Source organism: Ischnura elegans, chromosome 3 (genome assembly GCF_921293095.1).
Source record: "Ischnura elegans chromosome 3, ioIscEleg1.1, whole genome shotgun sequence".
In the NCBI taxonomy this organism is placed as follows: domain Eukaryota; kingdom Metazoa; phylum Arthropoda; class Insecta; order Odonata; family Coenagrionidae; genus Ischnura; species Ischnura elegans.
The window spans coordinates 20,536,251-20,555,633 of record NC_060248.1 but is presented as its reverse complement, the minus strand read 5'-3'; the positions used below and the strand labels follow the sequence as shown (position 1 = coordinate 20,555,633).

The window sequence follows — 19,383 nt, the reverse complement described above, 5'->3', positions numbered from 1 at the left end:
GCTTCATTGGAACTGCTTACTTGATCTTATCAACTTAAAACTGCAATGAAGTTGATCAATTTTTGAAATAAAATAGTTTTATGAGACTGATCCCTGATCTCTGAGACCCCCTGATTTATGATATATTTTCCTTAATCCCTTTGCCTAATCATTGTCATACTACATCACTTAATAGCCTGCTGTATCTCCTTTTAGCTCTGTAAATGACTGGAGTTGGCTAGTGATGTTGAATTAGCCCAATATGCTAGAGCTGCTATTTAGGTTTTGAATGGCTTCTAATGATACGGAGGGCTAAAAATGTGGACTTTGGCTTTAGTCTTAACTCTGCAAAACCCTTCAACTGTGGAAAATAAAATTATTGCTCCTCATAAGGTTAACTGTTTAAATTTTTAAACCTTTTGCACCGGACGTTGGGTGGAGCTGACAGGCATTTTCATGCATAAAAGACCTGACGTCGGGTATAGTTGTCACAGATTTTTTAACGCAAACAACCGGATGTCGTCTCTGGCTGATGCGAGGGAATGGTAGTGACTGCTGAGGTAGCAATTGTTGGATGCATTCAGGCCTGGCCTGAGACCCAGCTTAGAGAGTTCTTAGGACCACACCTTGGCAATTAAGCCTGACCTTACCACTCCATGACTATCCACACCACAGGAATTCGTTGCGAAGTGGTTATATTGTCAATAGTTTTTTCAATGATATAATTTGTTGCATGTAACAATTTTTTTCTTTGAAATGAATTCTTTGTTTTTTCTGTGCATAAGCAATTTTTAAACGAAATTTTAGGGCTAAAAATATCGGACTTCCGGACTTCTAGCCTTATTACTTTGTACGTACAATCTTTGTTGTTATCAACACTAGAAATCCGTTTCAAATTCCTTGATGCCATCACTGTCATGCATTTGTCTATTTTTCTCAGGTGATGGCACTTGCAGTCCATACGAGGACGTGAGTGATGAGGAGGGTGAGGATGAGGAGGAGAGTCGGGAGGAGGAGGCGGCGGAAGGATCGAAGAAAGGCAGCTGCGGTGGGCGCATGAGGGGGGACGGCATGCCGGGGATGTTAGGAGATGGCTCGGCAAGGGGTGAAGCATCCAGTCAGTCTGAGGGCGAAGAGTATGAGACGTGCGACTCGGGTGTCAGCGAGCAGAGCTCGTTGAGTGACGAGGGAGAGAGGCACCATGGGGGGGGAGGGCAGTCGGATTGCAAGCACAAGTAAGCCCCATGTCAAGCACAAGTTGACCCCATGCCATCAGTTGGAATTTTTTTACTTTGAGTGTAAACCAAGGCTGTAGCTAGCAGAGGAGGGGCCAGGGGGTTGGAACCCCCTGTACCCTAACTCCTATCCCCCCAAATTTTTCTCCTGGCTATGGCCCTGGTGTGAAGATAATAAAAGTGACCCATATGCATGCAGTAAAACCTTGTTAAAGCAAAATTGAAGGGAGACTCAAAAATATGGACTTCAAATTGGACAAGTTTGAGTTAAACATACTCTCCAAGAATTGGCTAATAACATTCAGATGTTTCTGGCAAATATTGTTCTGCTCTATATAAATTTACCGATTAGTATTAAGTATTGGGTAGTTGACCAAATATATCTTTTTTCGAATAATGAAACTAGACTTGTAGCAACTGGAGATTTCGTTGGTGGAGGCTTCTGTGTGTATTTTTATGGTATGTAGTGGCATGCCGCATTCCATGCGGTTGGTCTCTGCAGTGTGCATTGGTCACCAATAATTAATTGAGCTCTAAATTTTTGGAAATGGAAGACTATGTGATAATATTGATATTTTTATTTATTTTATTTTAATAAAGAGGTACACATTCAGCAATACTGCCAATTTAAAGTGCACTTATAACTACAAATATTAAATAATTAAAGAATAATTAATTGTTACAAATTTAAATAGAATAAAAAAGAAAAACAAACCTTTATCCGGCTATCTAGTCATTTATGCGATAAATATGTCAATGCCCGTTGAGTAAAATTTAAAAGTGTCAGACCAAACGGATCAATATCACCGGGGAGAGTATTTGTTAAAAAGGAAAGCCTATGGATAAGTGAGCGCTTAATTACAGATAGCCTGGGTGTAGGAATGTGGAGTAAAGAAGTAGATCGGGTGTGGCGGGAAGGTACTCTAATGTTGAGGAAGGAAACAATGTCAGGACTGTCGAAGTGGGAGTTAAGGGTATTATAAATGAATTTGATGTCTGATTGAAGTCGGAGAAGGGATAGACTACGGACTGATAAAGAGGATAATATATATGAATTTCTGTTAAACTTCCCTGCCTCACTAAGTTACCATATTTAACGGCTTATAAGACGCATCTTAATAGAAAAAAAAACGTAAGAACCACCTGCGTCTTGATTGTGAAGGTTGGACCTCTATGGCTCCAACCTTAAATACTAGAGATGTGCGAATAGTATCCGCGAATACTCGAATACCTCGAATATTAGAAAGTATTCGATATTCGAGGTTTCGAATAGTTATGCGAAAAGTACCGCCTCGAATATCTCGAATACTTTGAATTTCGCGTCATACACTGTCGCACGCACGTCGTTGGTAGTTGACTCGGAAAAATGTAGAGAACTGTAGTCATTTAGTGCTCGCAGCGCCGTTTTACGCAAGTTGACGAATTACATCAAATTCGTGGATTTTAGTGGTGAAAAGAGTTCGACGAGGGGAACCGAAAATGGTCGGGTGAAAAAATCCGAAAATCCCCGATTCCCCCCACCAGGAGAACCTCAGTGCCGTGGGATAGCAACCTTAGGGCATTTCCCATGATCCGCTATCCCCCTCCATTCAGCACTCGCCTCACCCACTCTGACGCTTTCCTCTTCTCCGAAATCAAACAAAAGGTCCCAGCTCGCGCAGGGATCGCATTACGAAGACACCTGCTTCGAAAAAAATATCGTGTTACGAGAACAATAAAAACGTGTTTCACGCCCTCCCCCATTTTCTCACCCACTGACCTTTTTCTGGCTACCTGCTTCGAAGTTCCCCATTTCTGGAGGTCAACTGCTGTGTGAGTACCGTGGGATACTTACATTAGCGCATTTCCCAAGATCCGGTATCCCTCTCCATTCAGCACTAGCCCACCCCTCTGAGGATTTCCTCTTCTTCGAAATAAAAAAAAGGTCACAGCTCGCGCAGGGATCATATTACGAAGACCTTACCTTCGAAAAAATACCGGGTTGCACGAGAACAATAGAAACGTGTTTCCGGCCCTCCCTTTTCTCCCCCACTGACCTTTTTTTTTCCTACCAGCTTCGAAGTTCTCCATTTCTGTGGAGGTCAACCGCTGAATGAGTCATCTATTAGCACAAAAGGTGTCTAAGAATGACTTTCGTCAATTGATGTTACACCTTTATTGAATTGAAATATTAGTAATGTGCGCGTAATTTCAAAAAGAATAAGACCAAACACGACGTATTTCTGAGTTTATTTAAGCATTTTACGCAAAGAAATATATGTGAAAATACGACGGAGACTTAGCATTCTGGCGAAACTCGATAGGAGCAGCAGAGCTTCTCGGAAGTTGATGCGGTATTTTTTTCCGAAAGTATATATCAAGTTACAATTAATGAGTGGTGCTATAAATCTTTATTGTTACAGTCCCAGACAAAGGGACATTTTCACAGAATATTTGGTTTCTCCCTGGTAGCAATTCCAATTCATCTTCTTATCTCGTGAGAACTCCCAAAGATGGACTGAAAATAATTGAAGAAAATCCGGTGGAAAAGAGCTTGTATTTTGCAAAATGCCTCAGATTGTCAGCTAGCACTTGGCAGCAGAAGTGGGGGTAAAGCGATGTTAGTTGAATTAATTATATGCCCAATTGTTTCCATAAAATTAAAATATTCATTAATCAGCTAAATTCCTGTTCGAATCATTTAAAGTAAATCAAAATTACTCCCCAAAATCTTGTGTTGCCTGCTGCATAGGCAACCGAGTCAAACATTCCGGCATTCATCATTTAGTATTCGAGGTATTCGAAATTCGAGGTATTCGAATATTCGAGCAATGATTTAATATTCGAATTCGAGAAATCTGCTATTCGACCCATCTCTATTAAATACTGACTCCATTTATTTTACTTATATATATTTATTATTCAATTGAAGAATGTTGTAGTTGTTATTGTTATTTTTAACCCTTTCGTGCTTGGCTCCTTCACGGAAAGTACCGTATAAGCGCGTGTAAGAGGCGCACCTTTTTTCCCAGACATTGCAGCCGAAAATGGGGGTGCGCCTTTTACACAAACTTCTTATCTCCCCCGCTCCCCTTCACCGGTCGCAAGTCCAAGGGGAACTGAGTGGCCTTGGTTTTCAGCGTGAGTCAGTCATCTGAAACCCTGGGTCAAAATCAAACGGCAGGCAGGGGAGTTTATCCCTTAGTGACGTATTTTTAAAATGCTCCTGTTTGAATTTCTTGCAAGCATCGCGCCGTCACGTCGGTACCCCAGAGGTGAACATTGAAAAGATCGCGTGGGGTTTTTCGCTCCGGAGCGCTCGCTAAATTTGCTGCCACGAGTGGGAATCCCGCGGCATTTATACTGCATAGTGTAATCGCTTATCAAATGTATAGAAACGCGTTGTTTTGAAGGACATATCTGGTTAATAGTCAACATCTGTCTTGCCGAGCAATTTCCATTACGTTGAGCACCTGATTTTTCAAAAATCATCTTCAGACGCTAATATGAGGATTTTTGCAACTGAAAATTATATTGGTGTCTAAACCTGCGGTTTAAAAAATTCGAACGAGTGTGTTCATTGTTGGACTAAATGGTGGATAGAAGAAATCGGAAATGCTTATAAGTGAAGAGTGCTGAAGGCGAGGTCGAGGGGAAGGAGCGCGCTCCCTCCCCACCGTATTTCAAGCTACGAGGCTATGAGCGAAGGAGCAAGGGAAGAACACGTCCGATCTTGCATGTGACGTCGTTGCCTTTAATGCGAAGGGGCGAAGGCGCAGCAATGTGATATACGCAGTTTGCGTTGCCTGAAGTTTCCAGTCCGTCTCGTCTTGTTTGAATGCGCTTATGTTACGCTTGTTTCTTCCGAAATTGTGCTGTTTGGACTATGTTGAATATTAGTAGCCTTGTTTTAGCTATAAATCTTTGTGTCAATCAATTAGAGCTCAAAAAACTTAAATGCTGTCAGATATACATCGCGTTAGGTCAAATTCTTTTTAGAACCTCGTGCGTGTCTTACGATTGCTGAAAGATATCGAGATATCTCCGAGCTCAAAAGGTGACTCACCTAGCATTTGACCTCCAGAAACTCGGAAAATTGAACCTGGTAGACCGAAAAAGGTCAGTTGGTGAGATAGGGTAGGGATGAAACACGTTTCAATTGTTCCCCTGTAACTTGAAATTTTCCTATTTTCCTGTGGAGTCTCGGAAAGGAAAAAAATGGCAGAGGCATTGGCTGATGGAGGGCCGAGTGTAGTTCCGTCAGGCCCCTTGCACGCACACCGATTTTGGACAGCCAGTAAAATATCGGCCGATATATTACCGGCGAAGCGATGCTTGCACGCACGCCAGATTTTTACCGGTCAAACGATAAGTTGCTATGTTTTTTAGCCGGCGCCGGCGATCCACAGTGACAATGGCCAGCAGCTAACCCGCATTTTGCCGGTGCCGGCGCGTGGTCGGTACGTGTGCAAGCTCCAATGCTCTTCCATTGTTCACGATTGGAATGTGGACGGCCGATATTTTACCCGCCGTCCAAAATCGGTGTGTGTGCAAGGGGCCTTAAATCTACGACGTGGTTATTATCCTACGGCGCTGAGATTGCCCCGATTGTTGTCCAATATCTTGGGAAGGTTCATGCTATGTGCCTGTCGTGTTTTGCCTTAAAATTTTCCACGGCTGCAATTCTATTGCAATACTTCTGCGAGAGCTTTTAAACAAAATTGTTCGTGAGTAGGACAAGCAACGTAGAGCGATGGCGTATGCAAAGAGAGGATCGGAACTCTTTCTACTCCCTCTTATGCCGCTATTACCGCCGCAGTTATCAAAATTTCCTCTTTCAAATAGCACTAAAAGAGGAAATTTCGATTACTGTCGAAATTCCAGGCATACATCTGCAACACCGCATGATAGGATAAAAAAAATGCCGCAAAATTTTTTCTTTATAGCTTCGATCCTCAAAATAGGGGTGCGCCTCTTACACGTGTGCGCCTCTTACACAAGCTTATACGGTAGATTTTGGCTGTACAGAGGCTTTGAGCATTTATTTTTCGCTCGGTACGGAGTTGTTTCTCGGGAAGGAATTGTCCAGGTAGTCGCTTACTCCTCTTAATGACCTGCCTAGTGGGGTGCCGGACCCTTTCCTTGGCAACTGGGCAAATATAATCCTCGACCCTTTTCCCGAAGGCAGCCAACATGGTGTACTTTTGCGGTCAGTTTATAGTTACTAGTGCAATTTTAATTTTTTTAAATTGTTACTATTGCAGCAAATGTCAGCTCATCAATGAATATTTTTCATTTTTCAATGCCTATAGAGCTTTTAACACACTCAATGCTGAGAAAATTTATCATAACATACCGCCACGCGGAAAAAATATTTTGCAATAATATCAGATATTGTGTCTTCCTTAATCGTATACAATCATACATAGTTGAAAATCATTAAAATTTTCACTATTAATAAAAAAAATATTAAATATAATAAAATTATAATAAATATATTATAATAAAAAGAAGGCAAAAAATCTGCTGCAAGCAAACGACATGTATCCAGTCACAGGAGAAGACACACAGAGACGCTGGGCACAATGGCAGGGTCTAGTAGAAGACGCGGAGGCAGATGGCGGGCCGAGAAACCTAACGAGACCGATGCCTTGTATTCCGCGCCCTAGGCTAGCGCGGGATGCCTTGAATTCAAGGCATCCGCATTGAGTGTGTTAAACAAAGTTCTACGATTATTTTAAGGGTTTTCAGCAAAAGGTCATTATATCATAGGCCAACAAATACTTTACCTTTCTATAATAATTTATCACTCCTATAAATTGGCTAGTAAGTTTAAAAATAACAGTTAAACATCTAACCTTAGCATCTACAAAATTTGTTCTAGGTGATGATGAACTCCGTTAATATGAACGCTAGATTTCCGTTCAAAATTTGGAACTGATCAGCTGAACATCCAGAATGTAATTCTTGACATTGATTTTTAATAAATGCATCATGTACGTTTTTAGTTATTCTAACTTATAAACAAATAAGTGACCATGAGCACCTTCCTTGAGTGGGACATTATGTGCCGGAATGGGCCGAGATAATCCCCACACGGACAATAAGAAAGGGTCGGACCTCTCGCCCCTAGGGACCCTAATGGAGCTTGGGACCCACTTGGAATGCTTGCCCGCAAAGCCGTGAAAACACGGCCTTCGGCCTTAAGCGTCGAAAAATTCAAGCCGTGGAAACACGACCTTCGGCCTTTAGCGTAGGAAAATTCAAGCCGTGGAAACACGGTCTTCGTAGGGAAAATGCTATTAAATTGTGTTATTTATCGTTTATTTACTATATTACTATATTATGACTATCATTTTGCTCACCTCTTCGATATCGAAGGAGTTGGGAGCGAGAAACGACCTTGATCGTAATTATATGTTTAATGCCTCGCTTTGATTTATATGATTGTGTAAGATCTAAAAGGGACTGACTTAAGTTGTTGGGGTGCCGTGCCTTCCCGCTGTCTTTTTTCCTTGTGCTTGCCATCCTGAAATGATGGTGTGTCTTATATGCCATTTTGCCTCACACAAAACATTTCATTCTATGTTTATCCATATTATTCTCCATCCAACGGTATGCCTTCAGTGTTAAATGGTAGAAGCAGCATGTTAGTAGCTTTGTATTGTTTTTATTTCCTTGTTACTTCATTTTATTAAAATACCCTCTGTATTTCTCGCCAGTACCCCAAAAATAAGGATAGCGCTAAGAGGGTTAAGGAGGGATCTCCCCACGAGTAAAGGGAATGAGCAATTTTTTACAATGCTGTTCCAAAGTAAAACCCAGAGATGGATGGTTTTTAACATCTCGAAACCATTTACAATGCCAGTAGTTGAAAGTGTTCTTCTAATATTTTGGTGGGGGAGCCCAGGACCACACCCCTAAATTGGGGGAAATTGTTACCCTACAATATGCTGGTTTCTTTTCACCTCCAAGTATCTGCTCTTACCCACAAATTTCTTTAATCTTTCACTGTTCAGCATATTTCTCTGTCCACTAATATGTGCCAATTATGTATATTTCAGGTTGTCCAGATCTCCCTCCCCCCCTACTAACGAGAGGGTTCGCTCCAAGTTGGCAGCAACTGCACACTGTCAGTCAATTAAAGGTACTTACGAGTGTTTAATGAATATTGTTAAGGCTGAAGGCCAGGATTTATTTCTCCACTCACCACTGTCCCCTTTCTCTTTCCAAGTTTATAGAAATCACTGCTGGGTTGATAAAGGTCAGGGTAATTAGGGGAAAGTCTAGGGAAGTTATCCGTTGCATTATTGAAAATTTATGTCATTACAAAATAAACAAAAGAATTGCAGTTCTATTACCTGGCCAAGGGATTACATTTTTGTGGCTTTCATTTTTCTGAAATTAGTTTTACAAGTTACAGTTTTTCTGTGTTAATTGTGAATGCATTAGTTTTAAAAAGCATTTGGATACATTTATGAAAGAATTTTTATTTTTATTGACTAGTTCTCTTCAAAAAATGTTATATAATAGTCGAGGGGGGAAAATGAAGAATTTAGGCATGGGCAAACAAAGGAAAAGTCAGGGAATTAGCACATGGGAATCTGGTAACAACCCTGAACTGAAATGCTTGAAGATTCCGATAGTTGGTTTAACCTTCATTGTAATGCTCACATCCACTGTTATCTGCTTTATCAAAATATTTGAAGGAATAAATGGTATGTGGTTGGTTGTACAGGTCTGTTTAAGGTGGAAAACAAAGATGAAGCCTGTCATTGACATATTCTGGCTCAAGGAAGAGTGCATTATGATGTGCATATTCCTTTGGAGAAAGGTGGGCACAGAGTAGTATGGACAATGGCTTTAGGCCAAGTATCCACTGCCCCTTATTTATTCAAATGAATTCACTTCAGGATTTGGATTGATTGATAGTTAATCTAATTTTAAGTTTGACCTAATTTATTCTTTAAGTCAACCATAAATTTTGTCCCACAGGTGCATCTCAAGGGTCCCCGACAAGGTCAGCCCGCAAAAAGCAATTAAAATACCGAAGCATTATCTCTGATGTGTTTGATGGTAAAGTTCTTAGTTCTGTGCAGTGCTTGACTTGTGACAGGGTACGTATACATCATTTTAATATATGCACTGTGTCAGCTCGTGAGGTTATGTGTATGAACTCATTTGAAATATTACTTTTAGATATCCACACGTGTGGAGACCTTTCAAGACTTGAGCCTGCCAATCCCCAGTCGGGATCACATCCACATGCTACACCAAGGTTCTTTAACTCCTCAGAAGGGAGTTTCTGCTTGTGCTGATGTGTATGGTGCCAATCAGGTATTCAGTCTCAGACATATCTATTTTCATTTGTATTCTTCATTGGTTTGTATATTTTACTGGGTTTTATTTTACAGATCTTTTTACTGAAAGACATTGTGAAATATGGTATTCATGTCTACTGTTTCAATTTGATATTATGTTTAGTGCTATCCCAGCAAACAGTAAAGATGAAGATCTCATGTATATGACATAAGGTTATGTTCTGCATTTCTCCTTCCAAGCTTAATCGGTTCCCATGGATTCTCTGATGGTGAAGAGCGTGTTACTTGTATAAATGTTGGAAGGAGATGTAGAGAAAGTTCCCCTGTGTGAAACCTGTGAGACCTTTGCCCAACTTGTGGAAGAGTTCATTCCATTCTGTCTCTTTTCTCTTCCCATTTCTGAATAATGGCTTGTGAAAATTTGATGTGAGGATGCTGCTTACCAGGGAGAGGATTAAAATGTGGGAAATGTGATGATATATGCTAGGTATTACCAATGCTGTTGATAAAATTTTTGTGTTTCACTGAACTATTGAAGAATCTTTGGGTATATAGTGATATGCATTTTAGAAATGAATGTTGAATAGTGATATGGAATTGAAGTAGTGGATGCAGTATGACAACTTAATTGCCTTATCAACTGAAATAACTGAAGCAATTCCCTTCAGAGCATTCAATTTATCTTTGATATCCTTTTACGCATTAATGTTAGAGTAATTCATACTTATTAGATCAATTGAGTAAAGTTTTTGAAATTGTTAAAAATATCATCAAAATCAGAATAAAGATTTAGGCAAAGAAAATTATGCCTAATACATATAGCCAATATAAGAGCTAGTAACATTTTAATTTCTTGCTCGAATATCACAAATATGTCATTAATCAAGAAATTTGATTTTTCAACCATTTGAGTTATCCATTACTAGTTTGTGTCAAGATGATCTGAATGCTATAGAGTGCAGGGACATATATTACACACATTATTTACCGTGGAAATGAGTATCAGAAAAAGAGAATGTTGATTTCACTGAAGACTTATCTTCACATATTTCCTCCTTGTTTTAACCAGGGCTGGCTGCTTTGGGTATTGGATTGGATACGCAGGTGGTTTCTTGGCCCTACTGTCTCTCTTCATGATTGTCTTGCTGCCTTCTTCAGTGCGGATGAACTCAAGGGAGATAACATGTATAGGTAATTCAGTGTCATCAAAACCTTTCTTTAGCTTTCTCATGAATTAGCCATGTACTTTGATTTTATAAATTTTAATATTGTCCTGATTTCAGCTGTGAAAAATGCAACAAACTGAGAAATGGTGTTAAATATTCAAAAGTTCTTGAACTTCCTGAAATCCTGTGTATCCACTTGAAAAGATTCAGGCATGAGTTGATGTTCAGTTCGAAAATAAGTAGCTACGTATCATTTCCCCTGGAAGGACTTGACATGCGACCATACTTACATAAAGGTTAGTATTTTTATTCTTTCTCTCTTGTTTTCTTCAGTGCATTTTATTGCTACCTTGAAAATTTATTTTTTGGTGATACTGCACTCTCCATGTTTTTATGAAGTAAAATATTCTTCAAATGATATTTTTTTAACCAAGTAGCTTGAGAATGCCTCGGAAAAGCGTTCTCTCCTAGAAGACCTTGCTAATCAAAGTGTAATGCTTCCCTTTGAGCATTCTAAGCATGAGTAAATTTTACCTTACTCTTCTGCCTCCTCGAATCATTTTTCTTACACCCGTTAAGCCATTTACCATAACCATTCAGGGTGTGGAGAAAGTTGGCAAAGACCCGTATAGATCAGGTAGATGGAATTGAAGTGAGGTCGATAAAAAGAAAATTGCACTGATAATAATATATTTAGATACTTTTCCACAAAAAAAGCCACAAGTCTGCTTTATGCAAGTAAAATGATTGTACAACCTAATGCAGTAACATTTCCAAAAGTTAGTGTGCATCTATGCTCCACTCACTTGTTGAATGACTGGGGAGAATTTCAGGAAAAAAACTCAGGAGGATTTGCGAACAATGCATAAGAACTTAGACCGTTGGGGAAGAGTCATGCGTCACTGAGAGTGGATGAGTTCCCCTTGCAACTGGGCTAGAATACCGGGAGTCAAACACCAAGATGAGGTGCCACAGTGGATTAAAACTCTGAGGTCAGGAGCCTAGTGTCCACGCTTGCAACGATTGGAGCTCTATCTTTCCGGCTACCAGTCCTGATGACATATATCTTTTCTTCTCTAGATTCTGAATTTAGGCTACCTTTTTAAGGAAATAGCTAGTCAATGCTGCAAACCTGGACTGTAAGTTCAGACATTCAAACTGGCAGTGTTTGCATCTTTATTGGCCTTCATAGAAGGACCATCATATCAGCTTTTGATGAAATATCAATTCATAATGTATTTTCTTCTTAAAAAAAAAAAAAGACATTGAATTCTCATTATAGATCATTATGGTTACAGTAGACTCTCGTTATTACGAAGTTCACGGGGCCGAAAAATCGGAGGTTCGTAATAACGAAGTTCGTAAGAACGTTTCTTTTAAGAATCGTCGAAAGAAATAGTGTATTATAAACGCTATTAAATTACGCGGAAATATATATAAACAAGAAAATCCGTTTCAGTTTTTCAACAGAAGACTGCGCCATGACGCAATCGAAGGTTGATATCTTCCCGAACACATGAACTCCGATGTTCAAACTAGATGCGCCCCAAGACCTTGTTCCAAGGTTGATAAAATTACAGTCCAGCCACCGAGAGTTGTGCAGTAACAGACAATGGGCTGGGTAGGGGGTATGGGAGCCAGGTAAGAAAGGGAAACGCTTGCAAAGTGTTCCATGAAGAAAATAACCGGAAGGGACGACGAGCGTGAAGGACCTAGAGGGATAATTACTTGTTCTTGTGATTCGAAGAATGGGCTTATTTTGGTTGGTCAGGCTCATTTCGGTGCTCGAATATGCATTTGACAACGTTGTATGACTAGACGAGGGTGTGAGGTGCGTTTGGGGGACAGCGATTGGCTTTAAACCGTGCTGACGCAGGATTATCCACCCCTCCTATTGTGCCGTAATCGGACACCCCTCGCCAGCCGGACTGCATGTAAGTTATCGAGGAGTACGGTTATCCTGCGGGATGCAACACTGCATTACACGTATGCGCTAACTCACGATTGTGGCGACCTGATCCATCGGGGCCTGCGATGCATGCGGAGCCGAGAAAATGTCTCCCCGCGGTAACGAAGAACGGGCGAAACGCTGAACAGTTCCTAAATTCACACCAGATTCAATGATACCTTATTCAGATGGTGATTACAGTGAGAGTTTCACAGCGCCAAACCGCGTAGTATCGGCCAAATCGAAAGGCGCCAAATTTGAAATTTGAAAGTTTTGAATGCTCGTATCTCTGAAAATTCGTACATCGAATGTGCATAGGAAGAGGATTGACTGTACATCCAATTTACTAACGGTTATGAGTGGGTCACCACGACTTCACAGGAATGAAGGCTGTTATATGATGTAGCGCGTAAACTGAATAAAGAACCATAATTGACGCTCTTAAGCATAGTACACGAGAATAACGTGGCGCGATCATTAAAACTTAAGTGTTGTGAATATCCACCTAAATGCCGTGACTTGTGCGTGTAACTTCGTAATAAAGTTCATATTGTAACCGCCGGGACCGGGACTTAGGTTCGTAATTTCGTAAAAACGAAAATTTCGTAATAACGTTTCTTTTACTATAGCTTGGATAGGCCTTTTCGACGGGACCAACGATTTGCTTCGTAATAACGAGAACTTCGTAACAACGTTGTTCATATTAACGAGAGTCTACTGTATTGGGTTGAAGCTGTAGTGTGCTCCCTGTCACACTTATTTTTAACCCCTTAACTGGGGAGAGTGACTATAGTCGCAAGCGGACTCCGCTCCCCATGTGGGGAGCGCGACTATAGTCGCACATGATGTCGCGTCGCAATGTTATGCGGAGAAGGCGTGAATATTCATTCTTTATGCATCATTGCATGTTTTTTGCTTTGTCAGAGGTTCTCTACCAATATATTTTAAGTATATTGCCATTTTTGTACAATAGCTTTACTATAATTTTTTTTTCGAAAACGGCATCTCCAAAAATCGGTGGATTTGCTCCCCACCAGGTGAAAGATAAGGAAATTTCTGCCCCCAACCAAGGGGTTAATACCACTTATATACGCTGGAGGTGCAGCTTTAGTTTTAGTTTGATTTACATTTCTTTTAAACTTTTGATGGAGAAGAATAATCTTCCCTTTGTCTGCTCTACCTTTTCGATTAGTCAGAAAGTTAAATAAATCACAGAATTAATATGTATTTTGACTCGGTATTAATTGTATTTACTAGGAGGATACAGTTTATGAATGCTCACATATTATTCAAGAAAGTACAGGATGAAAAAATATTTTAAAAAATGTGTTTGTCTAGAGAATATTATCAGCAATGCTCATGCACTGATCATAATATTTTTAAAATGTGTAAGAAATTTTATATTCATTTTCAGTTTGAACAGTTTTTACGATCACCTGCCAGTTCTTTAGGAGTCGGGAAAGATGTTCGTGCATATCCTTGTGTAGACACTCCTTGGCCATTACAGATTGTTTTTAGAGCCCAGCGAATTGCTCCATTACTGTTGTCATTTAGAAGGAAAGTGCTTTTTAGGTATTCAAGTTCCCTGGAGCCTGTGAATGTGGTTTTGGATTATGAAACATATCATGGCATAGCCTCACCAATGACCATCTTTTTAATTTTGAAAAGACCAATTGCTCCACAAGACATCAATGTGTTGAGATAAGACTCGCGAAAGAGTCTATGGAGATTAAATTTAATATGTAGCAATAACACAAACTGTTACTGTGGATTTGCCTTAAGTCCCACCTGGAGACCCATCTTTTATTTAATTAAGAAAAAGATGTGCTCTGCAACAGTCTAAGTAAACAACAGCAACTAACTTTCGAGTTCAAAAATGTCATTTTGCACCCTTCAGACTGTGAGAGACTTCATTAATACAAGCCACCAGAAAGTATAAAATCATGCCCAAAATTATTGTCCCCCCCATTTAAGAAAAAGATGCATATTGAATATCTGCATTTTCATGACCCTCGTAATAAAATGTGAATGTATAAAAATGTGAACAACATCAATTTGTTTAGGTGTAAATTAAAAAGGCTATTACTGAACGATATGTATTACTCTTGACTATTACCTTAATAATTGCGTTTAAACCTTTGTATATAGATTTTGAGAACAGATAATTATCTTCTTTGAATTGTGTATGTACATACTAATGATTTTCACGTGCCTTTTATCTTGTATATTTCAAATGTACTTGGTCTTTGGGCAAAAAAAATATGTGGGTGTAGCATTGCTTGGTGGAGTATAGAAGTTGTTCGTTTGGGCCATGTTGGGCTAAGTTGAGTGAACAAGGTTAGCAGTTTCTTGGTTACCCCACCCTACATTTGGTTGGAATTTTGTCGTGTAAAAAGCCATGAAAAAACATGAATTTGCAGTGTAACCTGCAATTGACACATTTTGCGGAGGAGGATTTTACAGTATTAATTGAAGTTGGTGGCAATGCTTCGTAAATTAGAAGCAATATTAGTAATTGCATTCGTACTTTAATAGTTGGCCTTCTTCAAGTGTATTTAATCATCTAATTCTGTGTCTAATTTATTTTTGTGAATCCAGATTGTACTTCAGAGGTCACAACTTATGATTTATCATCAGTCATATGTCACCATGGAACAGCAGGTGGTGGGCACTACACGTGCTATTCCCTGAACTGTATTAGTGATCAATGGTTTGAGTTTGATGACCAGTATGTCACTGAAGTTTCTCCTGAAGTAGTACAAAACTGTGAAGCCTATGTCCTCTTTTACAAGTAAGTTCTGTGTTTCCTGAAGTTGTTTTTAAATTATGATACTGCGGAAGCTTAAAATATAGTACTTGTACTGTGTTTCTAACATATAACTTATCATGCCCATTCTAATAGATATGTTAAACATGTGGTTGTTTTGACTATTTACAATGGTTTTAATATTTTTAAATATTTAGAAATTTCCTCCATCATTTAATGAAAAAAAAAAACAAGTCCAGGTCAATGACTTCCAATTTGGAAAGACAAAGGCTGTAGTGGCCTAGGGTGCAGCTCTCTTCCATGACAATAATTTCCATGGCTTCTTGGACCCATATTTATTTACTCAAAAGCTTCTTTATGTAAACAAGTCTGTATCTCTTGCCACTACGAATTCTGTAATTGTAAAGGAAAAGATGCTCCTTTCTCCTAACCTGACAGTGGTTGATGCTGTAATCTGTCACTTACTGTATGCCTAGTTCCTAATACTAATGAAGATAATAGAAGAACTTGAGCAATTAAACCAGCGACCTATGGGAAACCTTGAATTGTACATGCTCATGTGGTATTGTTTTGCTGGGCTTTTTTGTGTGTGTTTGCATATAATAACTGGGGATTGGTCGGTTCCACTTCTTCCGGTTCTGGATCAGTTTTTAGCTTTGGTTCTCAGTCCCCATTCTCATTTCTACTTCTTGTTTCTCTGGATTCCAGGGATTAATGGAAATGAAAAGCACATCAACTGAATCATCAACCCTCCCTCTATTCGAGTTATTAACAAAGGATAAGATTCCTTGTGTACACTAGGATGTTGACCAGAGGCATGCATGGAAATACCAGAATCTTACTAATGGCTTTAGTAGTTGATAGGTTACCATTGACTTAATCCCTATATGAACATAATAAGAAGAGTAATTTATATTTTGTGCTTGCTATTTTATTTTCTCTATTGCTTTGGAGTTCCACTTATATTTTTAGTCCTATTTAAGCATTAAAAAATGGTGTGATCCCTTTTATGAAAAAAATTAGAAATTCAAACAACCCTGTCAAACTTAATCTTTTTAAAGCAGGGCTCACTCTCAGCCACTCTGGGCCATCTGACTTTAGCCTCTAGTGGCGGGTACTTGCTGTTGCTGGCATTTAGTGTGTACTTTACAGGTGAGAAAATTTAGGGAAAAGTCAGGTAATTTGAAATGGTCAGGTTAAGACCTGACCATTTCAAATTCCCTAAAATTTACGAAACAGTCTGGGGAAATCAAAGTTCTGTTGGGGAATAGTCAGGGAAATTTAATTTGGGAATCTTGTAACGAACCTGTTGAATCTACATACTTGGCATCTTAAATGCTTGCATTGGGCCACATGCCGGAGCGGCCACCACAGCTCAGGCCCCATTGTTTCCTTTGTTCCTGGGTAGTGGAAAAATGTGGTAGCCACTTGTGATCGCGCGATTACTAGCAGCCACTTATGACCACAACTAGAAGATGACAGTGGAATCCTGTGGTGCTCATTTATGGCCTAGTGTGCTCTCTGCCTAAGGTCACTGACTTCTAATTGGACTGCACAATTATAACTTTCCATTTATTTCACCTTTACCAGTATTCAGTTTCTTAACAGTAGTCTTGCATTTCAGGAAATCATCTGAAGAGGTGAACAGGCTCCGCTTACGAACCGTGGAACTGATGGAACTGTCCAAAAATGAGCCTGGTCTGATGGAATTCTATGTCTCCAAACAATGGGTGAATCGATTCAACACTTTTGCTGAACCTGGACCAATAGATAATTCTGATTTCCTCTGTGCTCATGGAGGAGTGCATCCCTCCAAAGCTCCTTATGTCTTTGATCTCTGTACACCTATCTCGCAGAGTGTTTGGGAATACCTCTATGAGACGTAAGTTACTTTTATTTGTAAGTTGTTATAGGAAATGTATCGAGACAGGCTTTTAATGATGGTTAAAATGTCGTAATTACATTAATTTAATGATAAGATGAATGAATCCACAGAGAAAATTAATTAGAAAATACAGGAGAGGGATGCATGGAAATGATATCTCTATTGCTAGTGGCAGGTGGAGTCATGGCGAAAATAAGCAATGACCTTTGATGAGAATCCATTCAGTGGTAAGATAGTGTTTGGAAAATTGATGAATTAAGGAATGCAACATAATGTTGAAGACTTATAAGAAGATGATTACTTTACTGTATGGCTGTTAAACAACCCTTTCCTGCTGGCGCGTACAATAGGAAACATTTTCCGAGCTATGAGTAGCATAAGAATATTTGAAATCTGTCTGTGCAGAGTTCTTTTTTTGGGGTGGAGTTACCCTGGTATTTTCGTCCCTCAGATTTGGGACCCAACTCCTGCGCCTGTCCCTTACCCTGGCCCTCTAACCCTACCTTAGCGGGAATCCAGGGTCAACTTATTGTGTTACCAGTGTTTTTTTAAAACTATATACAGTGGAACCTCGATCTGTCGTTTTTCAGGGGGATGGATGAAAGAAACGATGAATGGGGGAAAACGATCGATGCGGGAAAGTTTGTCCGGGCTGCCTATGTCCCAGGATCCGCTGGATTTTTGCAAATTATGATATTCATTGATGGATTCAAACGAGATTTTAGCTGATTACAGGAATATTATTACTTTATGGAAACAATTAGGTCATATTGTTGATTCGACTTATCTCTCTTTCTAATATCCTAAGGGAACTAGCCGCCTTGCTAAAAAAATGTTTGCACTCCACTCGGAATTTTCACTGCTATTATGCATTTCGGTCTGATGTAAAAATTCTTGTCCATCAAATGCCATTTCAATTACATGTATTTACGAGAGAAAGGTGCGTGTTATGCCTCAAACAACTGATTTCGCCGTCGCAGTGATTGGTTATGAGATGGATCAAGAAGGCCAAAAATAGTTTATTATTTGAAATGTTCCTTTCTAGCAATTAAATTTTTAATGTGATTGAGGCAATGTGGCGTTAATCGTCAGCGGCACGCCCACCTGATCCTCGGCTTCATCCCACTTCTTGTTTTCACCAGGGATCTCGCTCTGCCCCCACCCCTGCCGTCATGTGCTACCGGACATACCGAGGCGTTCTGCAATATTCACGCGCATCTAGCCCGGATTCTTTTCTTCATCATGAATTATTTTCAGTCCATCTTTTAAAGTTCTCACTTGTGTCTTCGGAAGGGCCATGGTCCGAAGATGAATAAGAATAAAACTAATGAAAATGAAACCGGACTCCATTGAACCCACACGGAAAACACTCGCTAGTTTTAAGTCAATCCACCCCGGAAAGTATGGAACCACTCGTACGAGGTGAAGTCCGGCACTAATGCTTTCGCGTAGGGGGTAGGCAGAGCTTACTGCAGAGGGTGAAGCATGACCATATGACTGCGCAATGAAATTTTTTATCCTATAGAGAAGGCAACTTACCCACTCATTTCTAACAATAAGTAGCGTAGCTCTAGATGAGCAGATGAATTCAGATTGCTAGTAGGGAGAAACAAAATATCCTGAGAAGACATCGCTTCGTTAGCACCTCAGACAAGTGAGACTTGTAGCGTAACTAGTAAATTGTAACCAGACGCCCTGTTTTCGAAAAAAATCCGCATCAACTGCCGTGAAGCTCTCAATCAGCTGCGAGGATATCGATATTCGCCAGAAATCACCATCGTATTATTCCAACTATTTCCTTGCTTAAAATGGTTAAATAACGTTAGAAATATGTCGTAGTTGGTATCATTCTTTTTTGAATTACGTGCACATCACTAATATCTCAATCTAATAAAAATATACTACTAATTGCCGAAAATCATTTTTACACACCTTTTGGGCTAATCGGTGATTCATGCAGCAGTTGACCTCCAGAGGTGGGGATCTTTGAAGCGAGTCAGCGGTCGAGAAAGGGGGAGGCGTGAAAAAGGTTTCTTCTGTTCTCGAGTAACTTGATATTTTCTTTCGAAGCTAAGGTCGTCGTAATACGATCCCTGCTCGAGC

The 19,383-nt window shown here is 39.8% G+C and overlaps 1 protein-coding gene across 4 annotated transcripts in view; it reads left to right on the top strand.

Annotated features, from left to right (window-relative positions):
- Positions 1-19,383, top strand: part of LOC124155516 (ubiquitin carboxyl-terminal hydrolase 20) — a 41,945-nt gene that overhangs the window by 13,722 nt on the left and 8,840 nt on the right. For all 4 annotated transcript variants that reach the window (XM_046529406.1, XM_046529403.1, XM_046529402.1 and 1 more), the window contains 8 exons: positions 920-1,214; positions 8,258-8,340; positions 9,189-9,310; positions 9,393-9,530; positions 10,584-10,705; positions 10,798-10,976; positions 15,227-15,419; positions 17,020-17,277. In XM_046529406.1, the coding sequence (XP_046385362.1) occupies positions 920-1,214; positions 8,258-8,340; positions 9,189-9,310; positions 9,393-9,530; positions 10,584-10,705; positions 10,798-10,976; positions 15,227-15,419; positions 17,020-17,277 (1,390 nt within the window). The remainder of the gene's footprint in view (positions 1-919; positions 1,215-8,257; positions 8,341-9,188; positions 9,311-9,392; positions 9,531-10,583; positions 10,706-10,797; positions 10,977-15,226; positions 15,420-17,019; positions 17,278-19,383) is intronic.